Source organism: Humulus lupulus, chromosome 2 (genome assembly GCF_963169125.1).
Source record: "Humulus lupulus chromosome 2, drHumLupu1.1, whole genome shotgun sequence".
Taxonomy (NCBI): Eukaryota; Viridiplantae; Streptophyta; class Magnoliopsida; order Rosales; family Cannabaceae; genus Humulus; species Humulus lupulus.
This window is the reverse complement of record NC_084794.1, coordinates 9,947,046-9,962,671: the sequence shown is the minus strand read 5'-3', so window position 1 is coordinate 9,962,671 and position 15,626 is coordinate 9,947,046. Positions and strand designations below refer to the sequence as shown.

Genomic DNA, 15,626 nt, shown 5'->3' with positions numbered 1-15,626 from the left:
ATAAACTGAAATTTAAAAAATAAAAAAAAGAGGTAAGTTGTATGAAGATCGTGTGTATTAAAGGTTGTTTCCTTTTATTGTTTAAATTAATTTTTTTTTTAAATGGAAACCTTTTATTGCCGTGGATGTCCATTTTGGGTAAGTGTTATATTTAAAAATGCTTGCCATTACCCTATTTCTTCTCACCCACGATTTCACTCAGTCATTTCTTCTCCTTCTAATTGTTTTTCTCTTATTTTTTTGTAAGTGCTTTCTGTTTTTCAGAGAAGAAAAAAAATGGTGAAAACTCGTGGTGCTTCCTCCAAGAAGATCCCTGCGTCTCAATCCCGAAAGGTGCCATCTCCTTCGCCTCCTCCATCTGTGTCAACGGCGCCTCTTTCTGTTCCAGCAGCTGCCACATCTGTTGGAAAGTCTTGCAAATCCAAGGCACGCAAGAAGGTGTTTTCGCTCTCTCATGAACACCCCATGGTGTTTCCAGATATCTAAGCTGACATTGTCAATGTTGCACCACCATCTGAAGTGGTGGTGCCCTCTCGAGCCAAGGACCTTTCTCCTCTTCCGATTGATTCGTCTTTGGCGGCTAGGGAAAATTCAAAAACTGTTTCATCTTCTTCCAAAGCTGCTACTGCTGGGTTGCTCAAATTGCCCTTGAAGCCGAGCCAGTCCAAGAAAAATTCAGTGACTCCCAAAAGAAAATTGGGAATGGACGAGTCCTCTTTTCTCTTGACTGCTACCAGGAAAAGACTGAAGGCTCATCCTCTATCTCTGTCTTCCTCTGAATCTGATCCTGAGGAAGAAAAGTCAGAATCTGAAGCAACCCGTGATACCACATTGTCTGATGAAACGGTTCCTGACAATGCAGAATCAGAGGCTGAGTCTGATGAGCCAGAAAAAGAAGACATTGTTCCCTCTGAACAAGAAGCCGAATCTGACTCAGAACCAATTGCAACTCCTTTGTCATCCAAGGCTAAAGGAAAGAGACCAATTTCTGATCCTACACCTTCTCCAAAACGTTCAGGTGTAAATTTCAAACCTTATTCTTCAATTTTTTGTTATAATGATAATGCTCGTGATATGATTCTCTATGTTCAAAGGAAATTTATCATTAAGAGAAATTATGTGTTGAGTGATCATCGGCCTTATGGTGTGTTAACAATGCTTCAAGATCGAAAATGGACATGTTCTTTGGTTAAATTTACTGGTTTTGTGGATAGAATAGTCAAGGAATTCTATGCCAATCTTACTAATGAAATTATAGAACCTAAATCTTCTCTGTATCATAAAGTGTTTGTTAGGGGCCATTGGTTCTCTTTTTCTCCTCAAGACATTGCTCTTGTTTTGCATCTTCCCTTTGATGTCGAGGATGATGTTGATGGTGCCTCTCTTGACAAGGACATGGTTATCACTGAATTGGTAGGTCAAAAAATGGTATGGCCATCTAATACAGTCATCTCGGTCTCCAATCTCACCTACACTTATGCTGTCCTCCATAAGTTTGCCACAACAAATTGGAAGCCCACTTCTCACACCGCCACTATCTCTTTTGATATGGCATCTTTTTTGTACAAGGTGGGGACCGGTCTTGGTATAAATTTGGGTTTGGTTATTCATGATCAAATCATTGGGTTTCGCAAAGGTAATAGGAAAAACTTGAATCTTCCTTTTCCTCAAGTTATTTATAAAGTGTTGAGTATGCAGAAAAAAGATCTCCAACGTGATCAAGAAGACTTGGCGGCTCCCACTACTGCTGCTTCCTACAAGGCCTCTGCTCCTCCTACTGAAGCCACTGCTGCTCCTTCAACCAAGAAAGTCAAGCCCCAATCTCTGAAGATTGCCTCGGATGACATTCCTCATGCCTCCTCCTCTGTTGCCACAGATTCAGGACTTGTTGCAACAGAAATAGCTGCTGTTCGAGCCTCTGTTGATTCTTTGACTGCTCGAGTGATGTCAATTGAAGGACTACAACGTTCTGTGTTGGAGGTTGTTCAATCTCTGTCAAAAGATCCCGTTGTTTAATTTTATTTTAGTTTTTGTCAATTAAACATTGCTACTCTCTTTTGTTTTATGGTTTATAGTTCTTTGGCTTCTTTGAAAGACACAAAGGGGGAGAGTATATACTTTCCAAACACTTTCCGAAACCTGCTTGTTTGTTGTTTTGTTTAACTCTGGACCTTCTTATTTTGAGGGGGAGTTAAATCTAGTCTCTTTACATGTTTGTTATAAGTTAATGCATATTTTCAGGAGGAGTTCTTTCTCTTTACTTATCACTAACATTTGTGTTGCAGGTTTCTTGATTTAATTTTGTCTATCAAATTGCCAAAGGGGGAGATTGTAAAATCTTTTATTGGCATATTTGACAATATTGACAAAATTAATTAAATGAGTATTTTCGAAAAATGGGTAGTTTCCTGTTTTGTTGAAATGTGTCTTTTTATAATCAGATTATTATATATATGTTAATAAAATAAATATATAATTTCCTATAAAAGAATATCTTTTCTTGAAATGGAAATTATTGATATTTATTTTTATGTTTTGATCTGATTTATTTGTCCAGAAATCGTGTACAGCTTGCAGTGATAATGTAGATATTGTTTCCTTATTTATTTAAGGAAACTGGGTTGAAAAACTGTCCAGGTTCAATGAATCTGTTTGAACGGATTGCCAGTCTGTTTAAACAGATTCAGACTTTCCTGTTTTGGAAGATTTTCAATTTATTGGCTGATTGGTTTCTGATTTGTTTTCCACGACCTAAAGGGATTCTAAAAAGTATATAATCATCCTTAGGTCGTTGGTTTTTGATCATCTCTCTTGGTGTATTATTTTCCAAATATTTTTCAAGTTTTAGAGAGATTTTTTATTATGAGAAGAACTTGAGTCCAGCAAGTTCTTAGTGATTTATTACAGTGTACTTCTGTATTGTTTTCTTTGTGTTAATTGTGCAGGTTGAACACACTTGGACATTGGTTATCAAGCTTCGGGAGAAGTCTTGTTCGTGAGTTACTTTTCGGGAGGAAAAGTGCAAGTGTTATGATTTGAAGGGAGTTCAAGATCTTAGCACTTCAGAAATTTGATTAGGAGTTTAGATTACAACAATTGCGACAAATTCAAGAGGGAGTCTTTATTTGTATAAGTCAATTTGGTTTTGTAATCATTTAGATATTCTTCTAATAAATTTCATTCTCTGGGCGTGGCCTCGTGGCCTAGTAGCAATCTGCAAAAATTGCTGATACCACGTAAAAATTCGTGTGTTCATTACTTTATGTTTGTTTTTATCTTCTGGTCACAAACTGTTTAAACATATCTGGTTTCTGTTCAAATAGTATTTGTGTCTGTTTAAACATTTCTGTAACAGTTCAACATTTAATTATTTTATTTGAATAATTAAGTTGGTAATCTTATAAAAACGAAATTTCAGAAATTAAAACAGATGGAATCAAAACTTGTAAAAACAGAACACCAAAAATTACGAGGTTCGAACAGAATGATGAATCACATCACCTGCCTACTCCTCAGCCAGAACAGCCCCAATGGCTTAGAATCTTTATTGAGCTAATCATAAGAGAATTACAAGAATTTGGACAAGAGTACTCAGACTCAAACACAGAGAAGCTTTGCTTCTAGTTACCGTTGATCTCACTTGTGGCAATGGTGATTAGACACACACCATGCTAGTACAACCCTCCTTCTCACTCTTTCTTTTGCTTACAATTCACTCAAAATATTCTCTCTCTAAACTGGTACCTCGATTACATAATGAGCTAGATATATATAGCTATTATATATACATAACTTAGATGAGAGCATTAACAAAATTGAAAACATATTTCAAGAATATAAAACCTATTATCTATAAATACACAAATTACCAAATTAGGACCTGTAACATATGTTTACATAAAACAAAAACATGGTTACAACATCGGTAACATATTGTTACAATAACAGCGTTGTAACATATCGTTACATAAACTTAACAAATATTAACAGCATTAAAACAAACAGACCCATTATATACGAACTAGAGAAATTAAATTAAGAAAAAAAATTGAAACAGTTTTAAACAAATCAACAAAACAAGTAGATAACTTTGAAACACAATGTTGCTATATTATATAAAACAATAACAAGCAAATTTGGGAAAATAATTAAAAAAATTATAACATATATTTACATACCCATAAAAAACAGATTCAAAACAGATAAAAGATCAAAAAAATTTAAACGAAAGAACAAAAAATACCTTCGGTTTATCCAGTAAACTAACATTCTTCTTCACAAATTTTCTGTTAGCCTTGCACTTTACTTGACTAGAGCCTCCAATCGATAGTTTCTTTGCTTTCTTGGCACTAACTTTGCTCTTTGACAATGGAACATGTTTTCTCTTCAACTGTTTCCCAATTAACTCAACACTCACATGCATGTCGGCCTCCTTCAACTCATTTGAACCACCAACATCACCCTCGATCGCATTAGGAAGGGAAGAATCCGAGGAATACTTCAAAACAGCTTTGCCTTTAGACAAGGGAGAAAGATTACTCTTCAAAACTTTCCCCTTTGTTTTGGCAGACTCTTGATCCTCGGATTCCTTCGAGGCACCTGGGCCAGAAAACGCACCACCCGTCCGAGCAGGAGATGCAGACCCCGCACGAGTGACAGCCATTGTTTTAATAATCAATGGCAAACGATTTTGAAAAAAATTTAAGAAACTCACTTAGGTTTTCTGATGAAGAGAATGAAAAATGAGAAACAAGAGAGGATGAAAGAGAAAGAAAAAACAAGAAAAGCTTCGGAGGTTTAAATTTTGAAAAAAAAGGCTTGAATACCGTAAATTTGGTATAAAAAACCGTAAGTAGGAAACCATATATTTCAAATTTTTTTGCTTTATACTGTGTATTCCGTAATTTTTTCTTTTTTTATTTATTAATTTTTTATTTAATAAAAATAAACTTGGGCTGGGCTTACTTGATGGTATTGGGCTTTACGGAAAGGTTGGCCCAAACGAGAGCAGAGCAAGGCCCAACCGGAAACAAAGGATCTGTACCCACGTAATCACAGAAAGGCAGTGATCAACAAAGAATAGAGAGCTTCGGATCTTCGTCCTCCTCCATCCATCTTTTTACCATTTTCTGATTTTCCAGACATGAAATCCCGTCGAAAATGCTCGTACCAAAGCTCATATGAGATGGCCGAATTTCGAAAATGTACGAATCCACAGCCTCAACCACCGTCGAAAGTAATCCGACACCGAAGCGAATTCGAAGCCGGCGAAGGAAGCTCAACCATGGTCGCCAATTCCTTTCTGATCGTGAATTTCATTCGGACGAAGAGAGTAATTCCCCGCGGCCTATTCCGAGGCGGCGAACGCCGATCCTGAGTGATCCGCACGTGCGGATGGCAATGTATGTGGCCATGGCGCATGCAGGGCTGGCGCTCTCGTTGGCCTTGCTCTACGGCGTTACGAAGCTTCTAGAAGGCTACTGGAGGCCAATTCAATGGGCAATTCTCTGTTCCATGCCGCTTCGGGAGCTCCGTATGGCTCTCGTCTCTTTCTGGTCTCGTTCGCTCAGTCTCGGTCTTTTTGAGACCCTAATTGCCGTCCCAGTCGCCGCCCTGCGCGCTGCCACAGACTCCGTAGTCAACTCCCAAGCTGCATGCTTTGGCTTCCTTCGTCAGTCGGAGACTCGGAGTAGAGAAAAGGTTGGGTTCTTCAAGCTCGTTCAATGGCTAATCTCTTTTGCGTTATTCATAATTGTGTACGAGTATATAGGTCTGGTTTCTGTTCCAGTGTTTTCCATAGCTTGCTTGACTGTGTATTTTATGGGTTCTAGAACTATAACGAATGCGGGTGTAAGAACATCGCTTTCTGCACTCTCGTCTTTTCGACGTGGTGGGAGAAAATTTCTCAAGAAAAACTCGTTGGGTAGCAAGGTAGGTGGCTACATTACTTGCTGGATGCTCAATAGATTAAAGACGATGGTTGGGATCGGTTTGATCATGTGTATGATTCTGGGTTCTGTGTTTGGGCTTGTTTTCTTTTCTTATAAAATTGCTATGGAAGGAAAGGATGCTGTGATATCTGTGAAAACCCATTTGAAGGAAAGTAATTATGCAGAGAGAATTGGAGTTACACAGTGGATGTATGATAATCATATTCCTGAATTGATTGATAATTACACAATGAATTTTTACGATGGTGTTTCGCAGAACATTAATTCTTTGGCAGCACATTACAATGTGACAGAGATTGTTGACAGTCTTAGACATTACTTGAATAGTCCATCCCCGAGTCCAGTAATTTCTAGTACAAGCACTGTCTCTGTTGGAGTTGAAGCTCTGACTCTATCTGAAAAGTTGAACAAAATTGGATCAAAGCTGAGGAACAGTGAGTGGAGAGTGATTTATAGAGAGGTTGATGGTGTGTTTAGAGACTTGATATCTTTAATTAGTCGAGAGGAATTGATGGAGAAAATTAAATTACTTTTTCTCCAAAGTCTAGATAAGTCTAGGCGATTACTAGCTAGTGGGACTACTGTGTTGGCTGGAGGTGTGAACTTCTTGGTCTTTATGGCTGTGTCAATTGTCTCAGGAGCTGCAGGATTAATGAACTTCATTTCTGGATTCATGGTGTTTTTGTGGCTACTCTATTATCTCATTACTACTGAGTCCGGTGGTGTCATGGACCATGTTCTTGAAATGCTGCCACTTTCTAGGTCCACAAGAGCTCGTTGTGCCCATGTTCTTGACCAAGCTGTTAGTAGTGTTTTATTGGCTGCAGCCAAGGTTACTTTCTTTCAAGGCTGTCTAACATATCTTTTGTTCAGATTCTATAAGATTCATTTCCTATATATGTCTACTTTTTTGGCGCTTATGAGTGCTGTTTTTCCCATAACTCCTGCTTGGCTCTCATCTATTCCGGCTGCGGTGCAATTGGCCATGGAAGCAAGATATGTGGAGGCTGTTCTTTTGACAGCAATTCATCAACTAATTTTGGAATATGGAACAATCGCTATACAGGATGAGATCCCAGGACAGAATGCCTATTTGACAGGGCTGAGCATGCTTGGTGGAATCGCACTGTTTCCATCAATTTTGGAAGTAATAATTCTTTCCATTTGCACTAACTTGTTGATTCTTATCATTGAGCTCTAAGAAATATTCCATCTCTAATTAATCATCCATGTTAAATTTTAATTGAACTGAAGGGAGCAATTATGGGACCATTACTGATGACAGTGATGATCGCCTTGAAAAATCTTTATGCGGAGTTTGTCCTCTCTTCTGCGGATGAAACTGACATTGATCTATGTTGTAAGGTAAATAATTTGTCGATGTAATACTATTCTTACTTATATTTGTTTTTTTTTTTGTCGGGGGTTAGATTTAATTCCATCCCTGAGATTGTGCTTTTCTCTTTATATGCAGTAAAAAAATGGAATTACATCTGATGGTAGGCCTTCGCTTTATGTTGTACCTTGCTTGGGGAAAATCACATAATTATGATGATCCTAACTAATAATATTTAGCGACGAACTATCTATTTATCATAATAATTAGTTGGAGAGGGGGGTGACAGAAATGATCATGTTAGCAGGACCTTTTATATCACTTTGTTCATTTTTGTTATTTATGAAAACAGAGAGGAAAAATGGAGCATTCTAACCTAGGGGATAATTTGTTGTTATTCCTATTCCTCAGGTATGTGTTTGGTACAATAGTGAACTGAAATTTTAGGCACTTCTTTTGAAAACCCAAACTTTAAGACCATGTTTCATGTGAAGAGTGACAGTAGTTTTTGGAGAGACAGGATGCCCTTCCACCACTTGAAGACTAAAATTCCTAAGGATGGCAGTTGCAAGTACTTTCATTTGGATCAAAGCCATGTCTTTACCCAAGCAAGACCTAGGTCCAGCATTAAACACAGTGTACTTGTGAGATGGTATATACACAAATCCACCTTGCTCTGATATCCATCTCTCGGGCTTGAACTCTAAACAGTCTTTACCCCATATTTTTTCCATCCTTCCCATAGCGTAATAGGACATCAAAACTCTAGTCTTTCGTTCTACCCGGTGACCACTAGGGAGAATGTCTGGTTCAGCAACAGTTTTGTGATTCAAGGGCACCGAGGGGTATAGTCTCAGTGTCTCATACAATGTTGCTTGTAAATAAACCAACTTACTTAACTCCTCCACATCAAAAAATCTATGCTTGTTATCGTCATGATCATCATCTACGGTGGGTAAATTTTCTTTCATTTCTTCTAAAATTTTTGCTTCTATAGTTGGGTGAGTAGCTACGAGATAGAAAAACCAACTAAGACCCGCAGTTAAGGTGTCCCTTGCTGCTGCTACAAAATTCAATGCGACATCCTTCAGAAATTGGTCGGAGTAGGGTTTTTCTTTTTCTTCCATGTAAAGTGTCATCAAGTCATTAGAGTTGACAAATTGTTCTTTATTTTGGCTTTCACAACTTTGATATAAGTCCTTCCGTTTTATCGAGATGCATTGATACATGAATTCATCAAAGACTCCTCTTGCTTTTGTTAACTTTCTCTCATACCCAACTTGAAGCCACCTCTGCAACTTCCACCAACTTTCCGGTAGAAAGTGTCGACAAAGGGTAGCCTCTTGAATGTCGTCGAATGCCTTTTGGTATTCCACTTTGGAGAATTTAAAAGAATGGTGATCCGGATCAAGCCCGAAAATCAGCAACATTGCACTTTCGAAGGTGACCATGCATTGGAATGCTTCTTGTAAGTCAACCTATGGATTGTAAGAAAAAAAAAAAAACCATATAACTAACGATGTATAGAAGCTTTCCTCTAAGAATATACTAAAAAAAATACGTTAGTTATAATGCATATAACTAAAATAGTAATGTAATAAATAAATAGCATAACCTGAGTTTTTGTGTCCGAGACTCGATCAAGAAACGGGATCAGATCATTTACCACCTTTTGTTGTATAGTTCTTGCGACAAAAGAGTCGAATTTTCTATGTTGTCTGCTCCACGACTGAAACATCTTTCTTTGAAGTCTCCACAAATCTGAATCGACATTCAAAATCCCATCGCCCAGAGCTTCAAACGCCTCTTTAAATTCAGGCCCCTTTGGATAATTGGCAAAGTTTGTGATAAGGATATGCTGAATATTACGAGGATCGCAAGTGATAATGAAATCTAAATTAGCAAACCAGGGGCCTTTGAACTCAATCGTGAGATCGTGTTGTCTTAGAAACTCAGTTGCGTAGTCATGTAGGCGTGGAACATTTCGAAGAAGTTTTGGCCACATGCCGAAGACTGGCCGGCCAATTGCACTGAAAAAGCAAATTATAAGTAGCACCATGGCCACTGCAAGCATCTCTGCGAACCTAATTTCTAGAGCCATGTATGGAAGGTAGCTGTTTGTAGCTTTACAATGGTCATAATTATTGCTCTTTTATCGTATCATCATCACCATCTATATGTTGTTGCCCCATCGATCCTTAATTGGTAGGCGTTACCGTGACATTATATCTAGCTCTTATTAAGGAACACACCAATTGCATGGTAACCAACTACCTAAGATCTAGTACAAAATTTAATTTGGGCTAAATTAGATCTTGTAAAGTAATTTCTGAGTGGAGATATGTCAAATAAGGTTGTTGTTTTTTGTAATATCATAAAAAATAGTTGATTTAACTACTCAAGCTTAGTTTATATTTTATGTGTAGCGTGATGAATAATTAATTAGTAACGTACAAAGGTTGCTGGTACAGATATTATATATACATTTTATATGCAAGGGAATGAAAAGCACACGTACAAACATGATGGACATGAGAGTCTAACTGGTAAAATATTTATTAGTAGTAGAGAGCTCACTCTTAAGATCTAGTTAAATACTAGGATGGAATTATTTATTTTTATATAGTACGTTACGTTCCATCTTTCGATTTCAAGAACTACATCTTTTTAAAACCTTAACCACGAGCCCACTTTTCATGCCCATGGTGACAGTTAAACTAGGAGATATAGGATGTCCTACCACCACTTGAAAAGAGTATTTGGCAAGTATAGTAATTGCAGCCACTTTCATTTGAATCAAAGTCATGTCTTTACCCAAACAAGTCCTTGGTCCACCATTAAAAATCGGGTACTTGTGAGATGGTACGTACACAAAACCTCCTTCCTCTGTAATCCATCTTTCTGGCTTGAATTCCAAGCAGTCCTTGCCCCATATCTCTTCCATCCTCCCAGTTGAGTAAAACGACATCAAAACCCTTTGCTTTTTCTTCACACGGTGACCACTTGGAAGAATGTCATCCTTATCCGCAGTTTTATGATTGAATGGTAATGGTGGATAGAGTCGAAAGGTCTCGTACACTGCAGCTTGCAAATAGATCAACTTATTCAGTTCCTCTACACCAAATGAAGTGCTACGAGGATCTAAATATTGTTTCATTTCCTCAATAATTTTGGTCTCTACTGTTGGATGAGTCGCAACAACCCAGAAAAACCAGGTGAGACTTGAGCTGAATGTGTCTCTGGATGCCGCCATAAAATCCATGGCCACGTCCTTTAGAAACTTGGTTGAGTAGGGCTTCTCCTTTTCTTCCAAATAAATGGACAGCATACCAAAGTGAGCTTCATCATCATCTTCTTCTTTAGTATTATTAATACTGTTCATGGCGAGTTGTTCTTGTTTCAGTGAGATGCATCTGAACATGAATTCGTCAAAGATTTTTCGAGCCTTAGCTAGCTTTGCCTCTCCTCCGATTTTTAGCCACCTTTGCAGCTTCCAAAAACTCTGGGGCAGTATGTGTCGTTGAATCACAGCCTTTTGCATATCTTCGAAAGCTTTCTGATACTCAACTTGAGGGAGTTGAAACCAGTGGGAAGTTGGGTTCACACCCATAGTCAATAAAATTGCGTTGTCAAAGGTGATCATCCGCTGAAATGATTCTTGCAAGTCAACCTAATATGTAAACAATATTAATTATTAATTATTCATTAGCTAGAATCTAATTTGGTAAGCTTCGCAGATGATTTTTTGTTTTCAATATTATACAAAAATGTAAATATAAATAAAAGAAAATTGATAAAAAAAAATCGTATAACATTTATTTTCTTTTATAAAAGAGCACATCGTCTTTGTAGTTAACTACATCGTGCAATTAAAAAATAGTTTTTTTTATTTAATTAATTAAAAATTTGACAATTAAACATTTGTTTGGTAATTCTATTTTTAAATTTTTTAATTAAAATAGAATTTTCTCACTTTCAATTTTTTTTTTTAAATAGTTTTGGACTTTTTATTTATTTTTTCTTTTTTCTTTAAATCAACATCTTCATTTTATATTGTTAAACAAAAAATAAAAATATAAGTTATCAAACGCATTTATTATTTTTTCTTGGGAATTTACTTAATCGGTACTCTTTGTTTTTGCAAAGTATCGTTCTAGTACCTCCTGTTTTCAATAATGCTTATATGGTACCCCGTATTTTGAAAACATAGATATTTGGTATCCTAATTGATAAAATTTTGTCAATATGACCAAACTGTCAATAGTTTTATATAATTTGTAACTCGTATGATTGAGAGTAATTTGATTAAATTAGTAAAATTTTATTAATTAAAGTTGAGTTTAGGGTACCAAATATGTACGATTTCAAAATGCAGGGTACCAAATGAGCATTATTTATAAACACAGGGTACCAAGATGATACTTTGCAAAAATACAGGATACCAAATGGTTACCTACCCTTTTTTGATTTTAAAAACAAAAAACAAAAATAGTTACCAAACATATTTTTATTTTTTAAAAATAAAAATAATTGAGTGTGTTTGGCTCCTTAACTAAAAAACTGTTTTTTGTTTTTAAAACCTAAAAATTGTTTTATGAAAACAAGTAGGGGTATTTGACATTGTTTTCAGAAAACAATTTTTAAAAACAAAGTTACAAAAAATAGAAAATTTTGAGAATAACAAAAAAATTGTTTTTAGTTGTTCTCAAATTTTATTTTTGTCATTTTTTTTCTCACATAACATTTTTAATTATTATTATCTTACGTTACTTTCTCTCTCATTAATTCATCTCTCCTCACTTTCTCAAACATCATTTTCTCTCTCATCACTTATGATCTCCTTATTTTCCCTCTCATCACTTATTATCTCATTATTTTCTCTCTCATCACTTCCTATATTCTCATTTTTTCTATCTCGTCATTTTCTCTCTCATCACTTTCTCTCATTTTCTCTTCTCAATTTTTTTCATCAAAATTTCTCTCTTTACTTTATCTTTCTTTATTTTTTATCATTTTTTATTTTACATTACTTTATCTTATTATTTATTACAAACTTTTAAAAGATTTTTCTCTTTGTAAATATATTTATTAATTTTTAATTTAAGATTTAAAAAAAAATAAAACTAAAAAATTATTTTTAGAAAACATTAACCGAACACCTGTTGTTTATTGAAAACTACAAAAATTATTTTCTGTGTTCATTTCTGAAAACACAAGTTTAAAAACAAAAAACAGAAAACAATGTCAAACAAGCCCATAATTATATTTTTGTGTTTAAAAAAATTCAAAAACAAAACTTTTATCAAACACAACCTATATATATATCAAAAGTATATAATAAAAAAGTTTTATATTTAAATTTATCCGTTGGCTGTTATTTTAACTTAATTTTTTTTTTGTAAATTTATATGAAATTAATTTACATGTGCTTGCACAAATTAATGTCACAACTTTTATGATATATAATTACTCTCTAAATATAATTTTATATTTTAAATTTTTTTATAACAATATATATATATCTTCCATATAAAAGTGTGTAGATAACGGAAATTCTTGGTTTTAACGGTGTTTTATTTTCTTAATGTTAACTTTAACCGAATATTTTTATATTTAACGGTAGTTTGTAAACATCACTTAAACTTAAGTAAAATTTAAAATATGATATTTTTGAGATATTTTACAATGATAATTATTTAAAAATAATAAATAATTAAACAAATTAAAATATGATGTTTTTGAGATATTTTACCATGATAATTATTTAAAAATAATAAATAATTAAAATAGAATATTTTTTTTAGATATTTTACAATAATAATTATTTAAAAATAATAAAACCATACGTTTTATAATTTAAATTAAATTTAATTAAACTTACACTTAAACTCACTTATTAGAATAATATCATATTAAACATATAATATAATCTACTGTTAATTAGCAATAATTTTTTTTTAAATTAGCAATAAACTTAAATTTAAAATCCACGTATAATATTTAATATTACATTAAATATGCAATATATAATCTCTTGTTATCACTCCCAAATTAAAAAAATTAGAACAAATATAAACTTAAACAAAAATAAATAAATTATTTAATTAAAACATGATATTTATTTGAAATTTATATGACATTAATATAAATTTAATAAAAATAATTAATAAATTTTATAAATAAAACTAAACATGTTGTTTGTATCTAGTATTTATATATGTGGTCACCTGAAGTCCTGTTTGAGAGTGATTATCCAGAAATGGGATGAAATGATCCACCAGCTTATGGTGTATAGTCTTAGCAATGAACGACACAAATTTTTTGTGTCGTCTGCTCCACAGCTGAAACATCTTTCTCTGAAGTCTCCACAGATCTGAATCAACGTTCAAAATCCCATCTCCAAGAGGGTCGAAGACCTCTCTGAACTCTTCTCCTTTCGGATAATTGGCGAAGTTGGAGGTCAAGATGTGTTCAATATTGGATGGACTAGAAGTGATAATGAAATCCGAATCACCAGTAAACCAAGGGTTTTTGAAGACAAAGGTGCCCCCACTTTTCTTCAAAATTTCATTAGCATAATCATGTATGAGTGAGGCGTTTAGAAGAAGCTGCGGCAGCATGCCCACCACCGGCCAAGCCATGATCACGGCGTTTCTGTCCCGCCACCAGTGGTGAACCACCATCAGAAAGTATACCACCGCTGCCCCACCTAGTGCAGCCTCCACGTACCCAATATTTTCTAAAGCCATGAAATCCAAGTAACAAGCTCTCTGTGCTTTTATGGTTCCTTCCTATACGTTAAGTTGAATATATATATATATATATATATACAAAAATAAGCGTGGATACTGTATGTAATTTTTTTCTTATTATAAATTATTATGTCACTTCTATATACTATATCTGTGTGTATATATGCGTAAATTGTTGTAGGATACATTTTATGTAAAAATGATAATGTTTAATTATGTGGCATGTGCAAAATTCACTAGCTTTGAACTAGTATTTATACATGAACAATGGTATATACACTAAAATTATGTATAAAAATATTACACTAATTGACGTGACACTGCGTTTTAAACAATAAGTTCTGCTTAAAATAAATTTAATTGATTAAATAAAATTGTAACATCAGGTTATTTAATATTTTAGTACATTTATCATTACTCTTTATATATAAAATGTCCTTGTATAATCTTGCCTCCAATTTATTTTGTTTGGAAAAAATGCCCTTGGATTAAGGAAATAATTGAAAACATGCTATTTTGTTTGTTATATTTATAATTTTTTTAATTTTGCTGATGTGGTTATGGCAAATTCAAAGTGCAAATTGTACTTTAATTGGTTAAGCCAATTAATTATTTTAAATAGAAAAAATAATTTAAATATTAAAAAAAAATAAAATAATACTAGGTAAAAGTTAAGTTTAAAAAATAATTAATTAGTTGGATCAATTAAAGTGTAATTTGTTGTGAAATAATTACGTTCAGTTTGTCGCAGTTATTTAACTCTTAGGTTTCTTCAAGCAGCTCCAACATATAGGCAATGGAGACAGAGGCTTCGACCCAACAAAGGCAACGAAGGCAGACCCAACAACTTTGATCGAAGGGTTAATAATCAAAGAGAGAGAGAGAGTGAAAGGGCGGCTGTACCTAAGTAAAAGAGAATAATTATATGATATGCTAGCTAAGATTATTTATTATGAGCTTTTTTTTAATACTACTTAGCAATGCATGACATAATAATAACTTTTATGAATAGAAGTTTATTATGTCAAGCATTATTTGACATAATAAGTAACTTCAAAAAGTTATAGAGCACATCTTGATGTATGTCTTAAAAAATTATTTTCATAATAAAGTTATTCTTAATAAGATTGTAATTAATATATGATTTTATACTCTTCTATGTTTCTTTTTTCCTTAAATTGTTCATTAACAAATAAAAAAAGACTAATGTGTGGAAAGAACTCACACTTAGCTTCACGAAAATTAAAGACTACACCACCCAAGGATATAATTTGTGATATAATAAAGGCTATGAAGCTGTTATGTGGCTTATGGGAAATTTATGAAAAAGAAAAAAAATATTAGAGTGCATATGTGGTTTATTAGTAGAAATTACTAGGTTAGACATGTTTGTTTAGTCATATAATTACATTGCAATTATGTAATCGGAGGTAATTGAGGAGTTCTAATTATACTCTTCAATAACAACATAACAATTTTATTGCATTTTAAATTAGATGTAATTATTAATTGTAATGTTAAACATGAATTCAAATGTAATTATTAATTGACTTTTAAATATATGTACTTTAAAATATAGTGTAATTA

General features: G+C 33.9%; 4 protein-coding genes across 5 annotated transcripts; 2 read left to right on the top strand and 2 right to left on the bottom strand.

Annotated features, from left to right (window-relative positions):
- Positions 1–702: 702 nt before the first annotated feature.
- Positions 703–2,016, top strand: LOC133813902 (uncharacterized). The gene has a single exon (XM_062246934.1). The coding sequence runs from the start codon at positions 703–705 to the stop codon at positions 2,014–2,016; it is 1,314 nt and encodes a 437-aa protein (XP_062102918.1).
- A 3,040-nt stretch (positions 2,017–5,056) lies between these two features.
- On the top strand, positions 5,057–7,666 carry LOC133817234 (uncharacterized). Of its 2 annotated transcripts, XM_062249690.1 has the most exons (3): positions 5,061–7,098; positions 7,206–7,316; positions 7,426–7,666. In XM_062249690.1, exons 1-3 carry the CDS (start codon positions 5,203–5,205, stop codon positions 7,426–7,428), a joined length of 2,010 nt encoding a protein of 669 aa, XP_062105674.1. In that variant the 5' UTR covers positions 5,061–5,202; the 3' UTR covers positions 7,429–7,666. The 2 variants fall into 2 exon arrangements, with proteins under 2 accessions (XP_062105675.1, XP_062105674.1); XM_062249691.1 differs by lacking the exons at positions 7,206–7,316; positions 7,426–7,666 and having other exon boundaries at positions 5,057–6,783; positions 6,948–7,066.
- Positions 7,667–7,726: 60 nt separating this feature from the next.
- On the bottom strand, positions 7,727–9,691 carry LOC133813901 (alkane hydroxylase MAH1-like). Its single transcript, XM_062246933.1, has 2 exons — positions 8,837–9,691; positions 7,727–8,765 (listed from the first exon to the last, which is right to left on the bottom strand). The coding sequence occupies exons 1-2, from the start codon at positions 9,386–9,388 to the stop codon at positions 7,731–7,733; spliced, it is 1,587 nt and encodes a 528-aa protein (XP_062102917.1). The 5' UTR covers positions 9,389–9,691; the 3' UTR covers positions 7,727–7,730.
- A 128-nt stretch (positions 9,692–9,819) lies between these two features.
- LOC133817235 (alkane hydroxylase MAH1-like) lies at positions 9,820–14,222 on the bottom strand. The gene is made up of 2 exons (XM_062249692.1): positions 13,515–14,222; positions 9,820–10,957 (listed from the first exon to the last, which is right to left on the bottom strand). Exons 1-2 carry the CDS (start codon positions 14,034–14,036, stop codon positions 9,938–9,940), a joined length of 1,542 nt encoding a protein of 513 aa, XP_062105676.1. The 5' UTR covers positions 14,037–14,222; the 3' UTR covers positions 9,820–9,937.
- Positions 14,223–15,626: the final 1,404 nt, after the last annotated feature.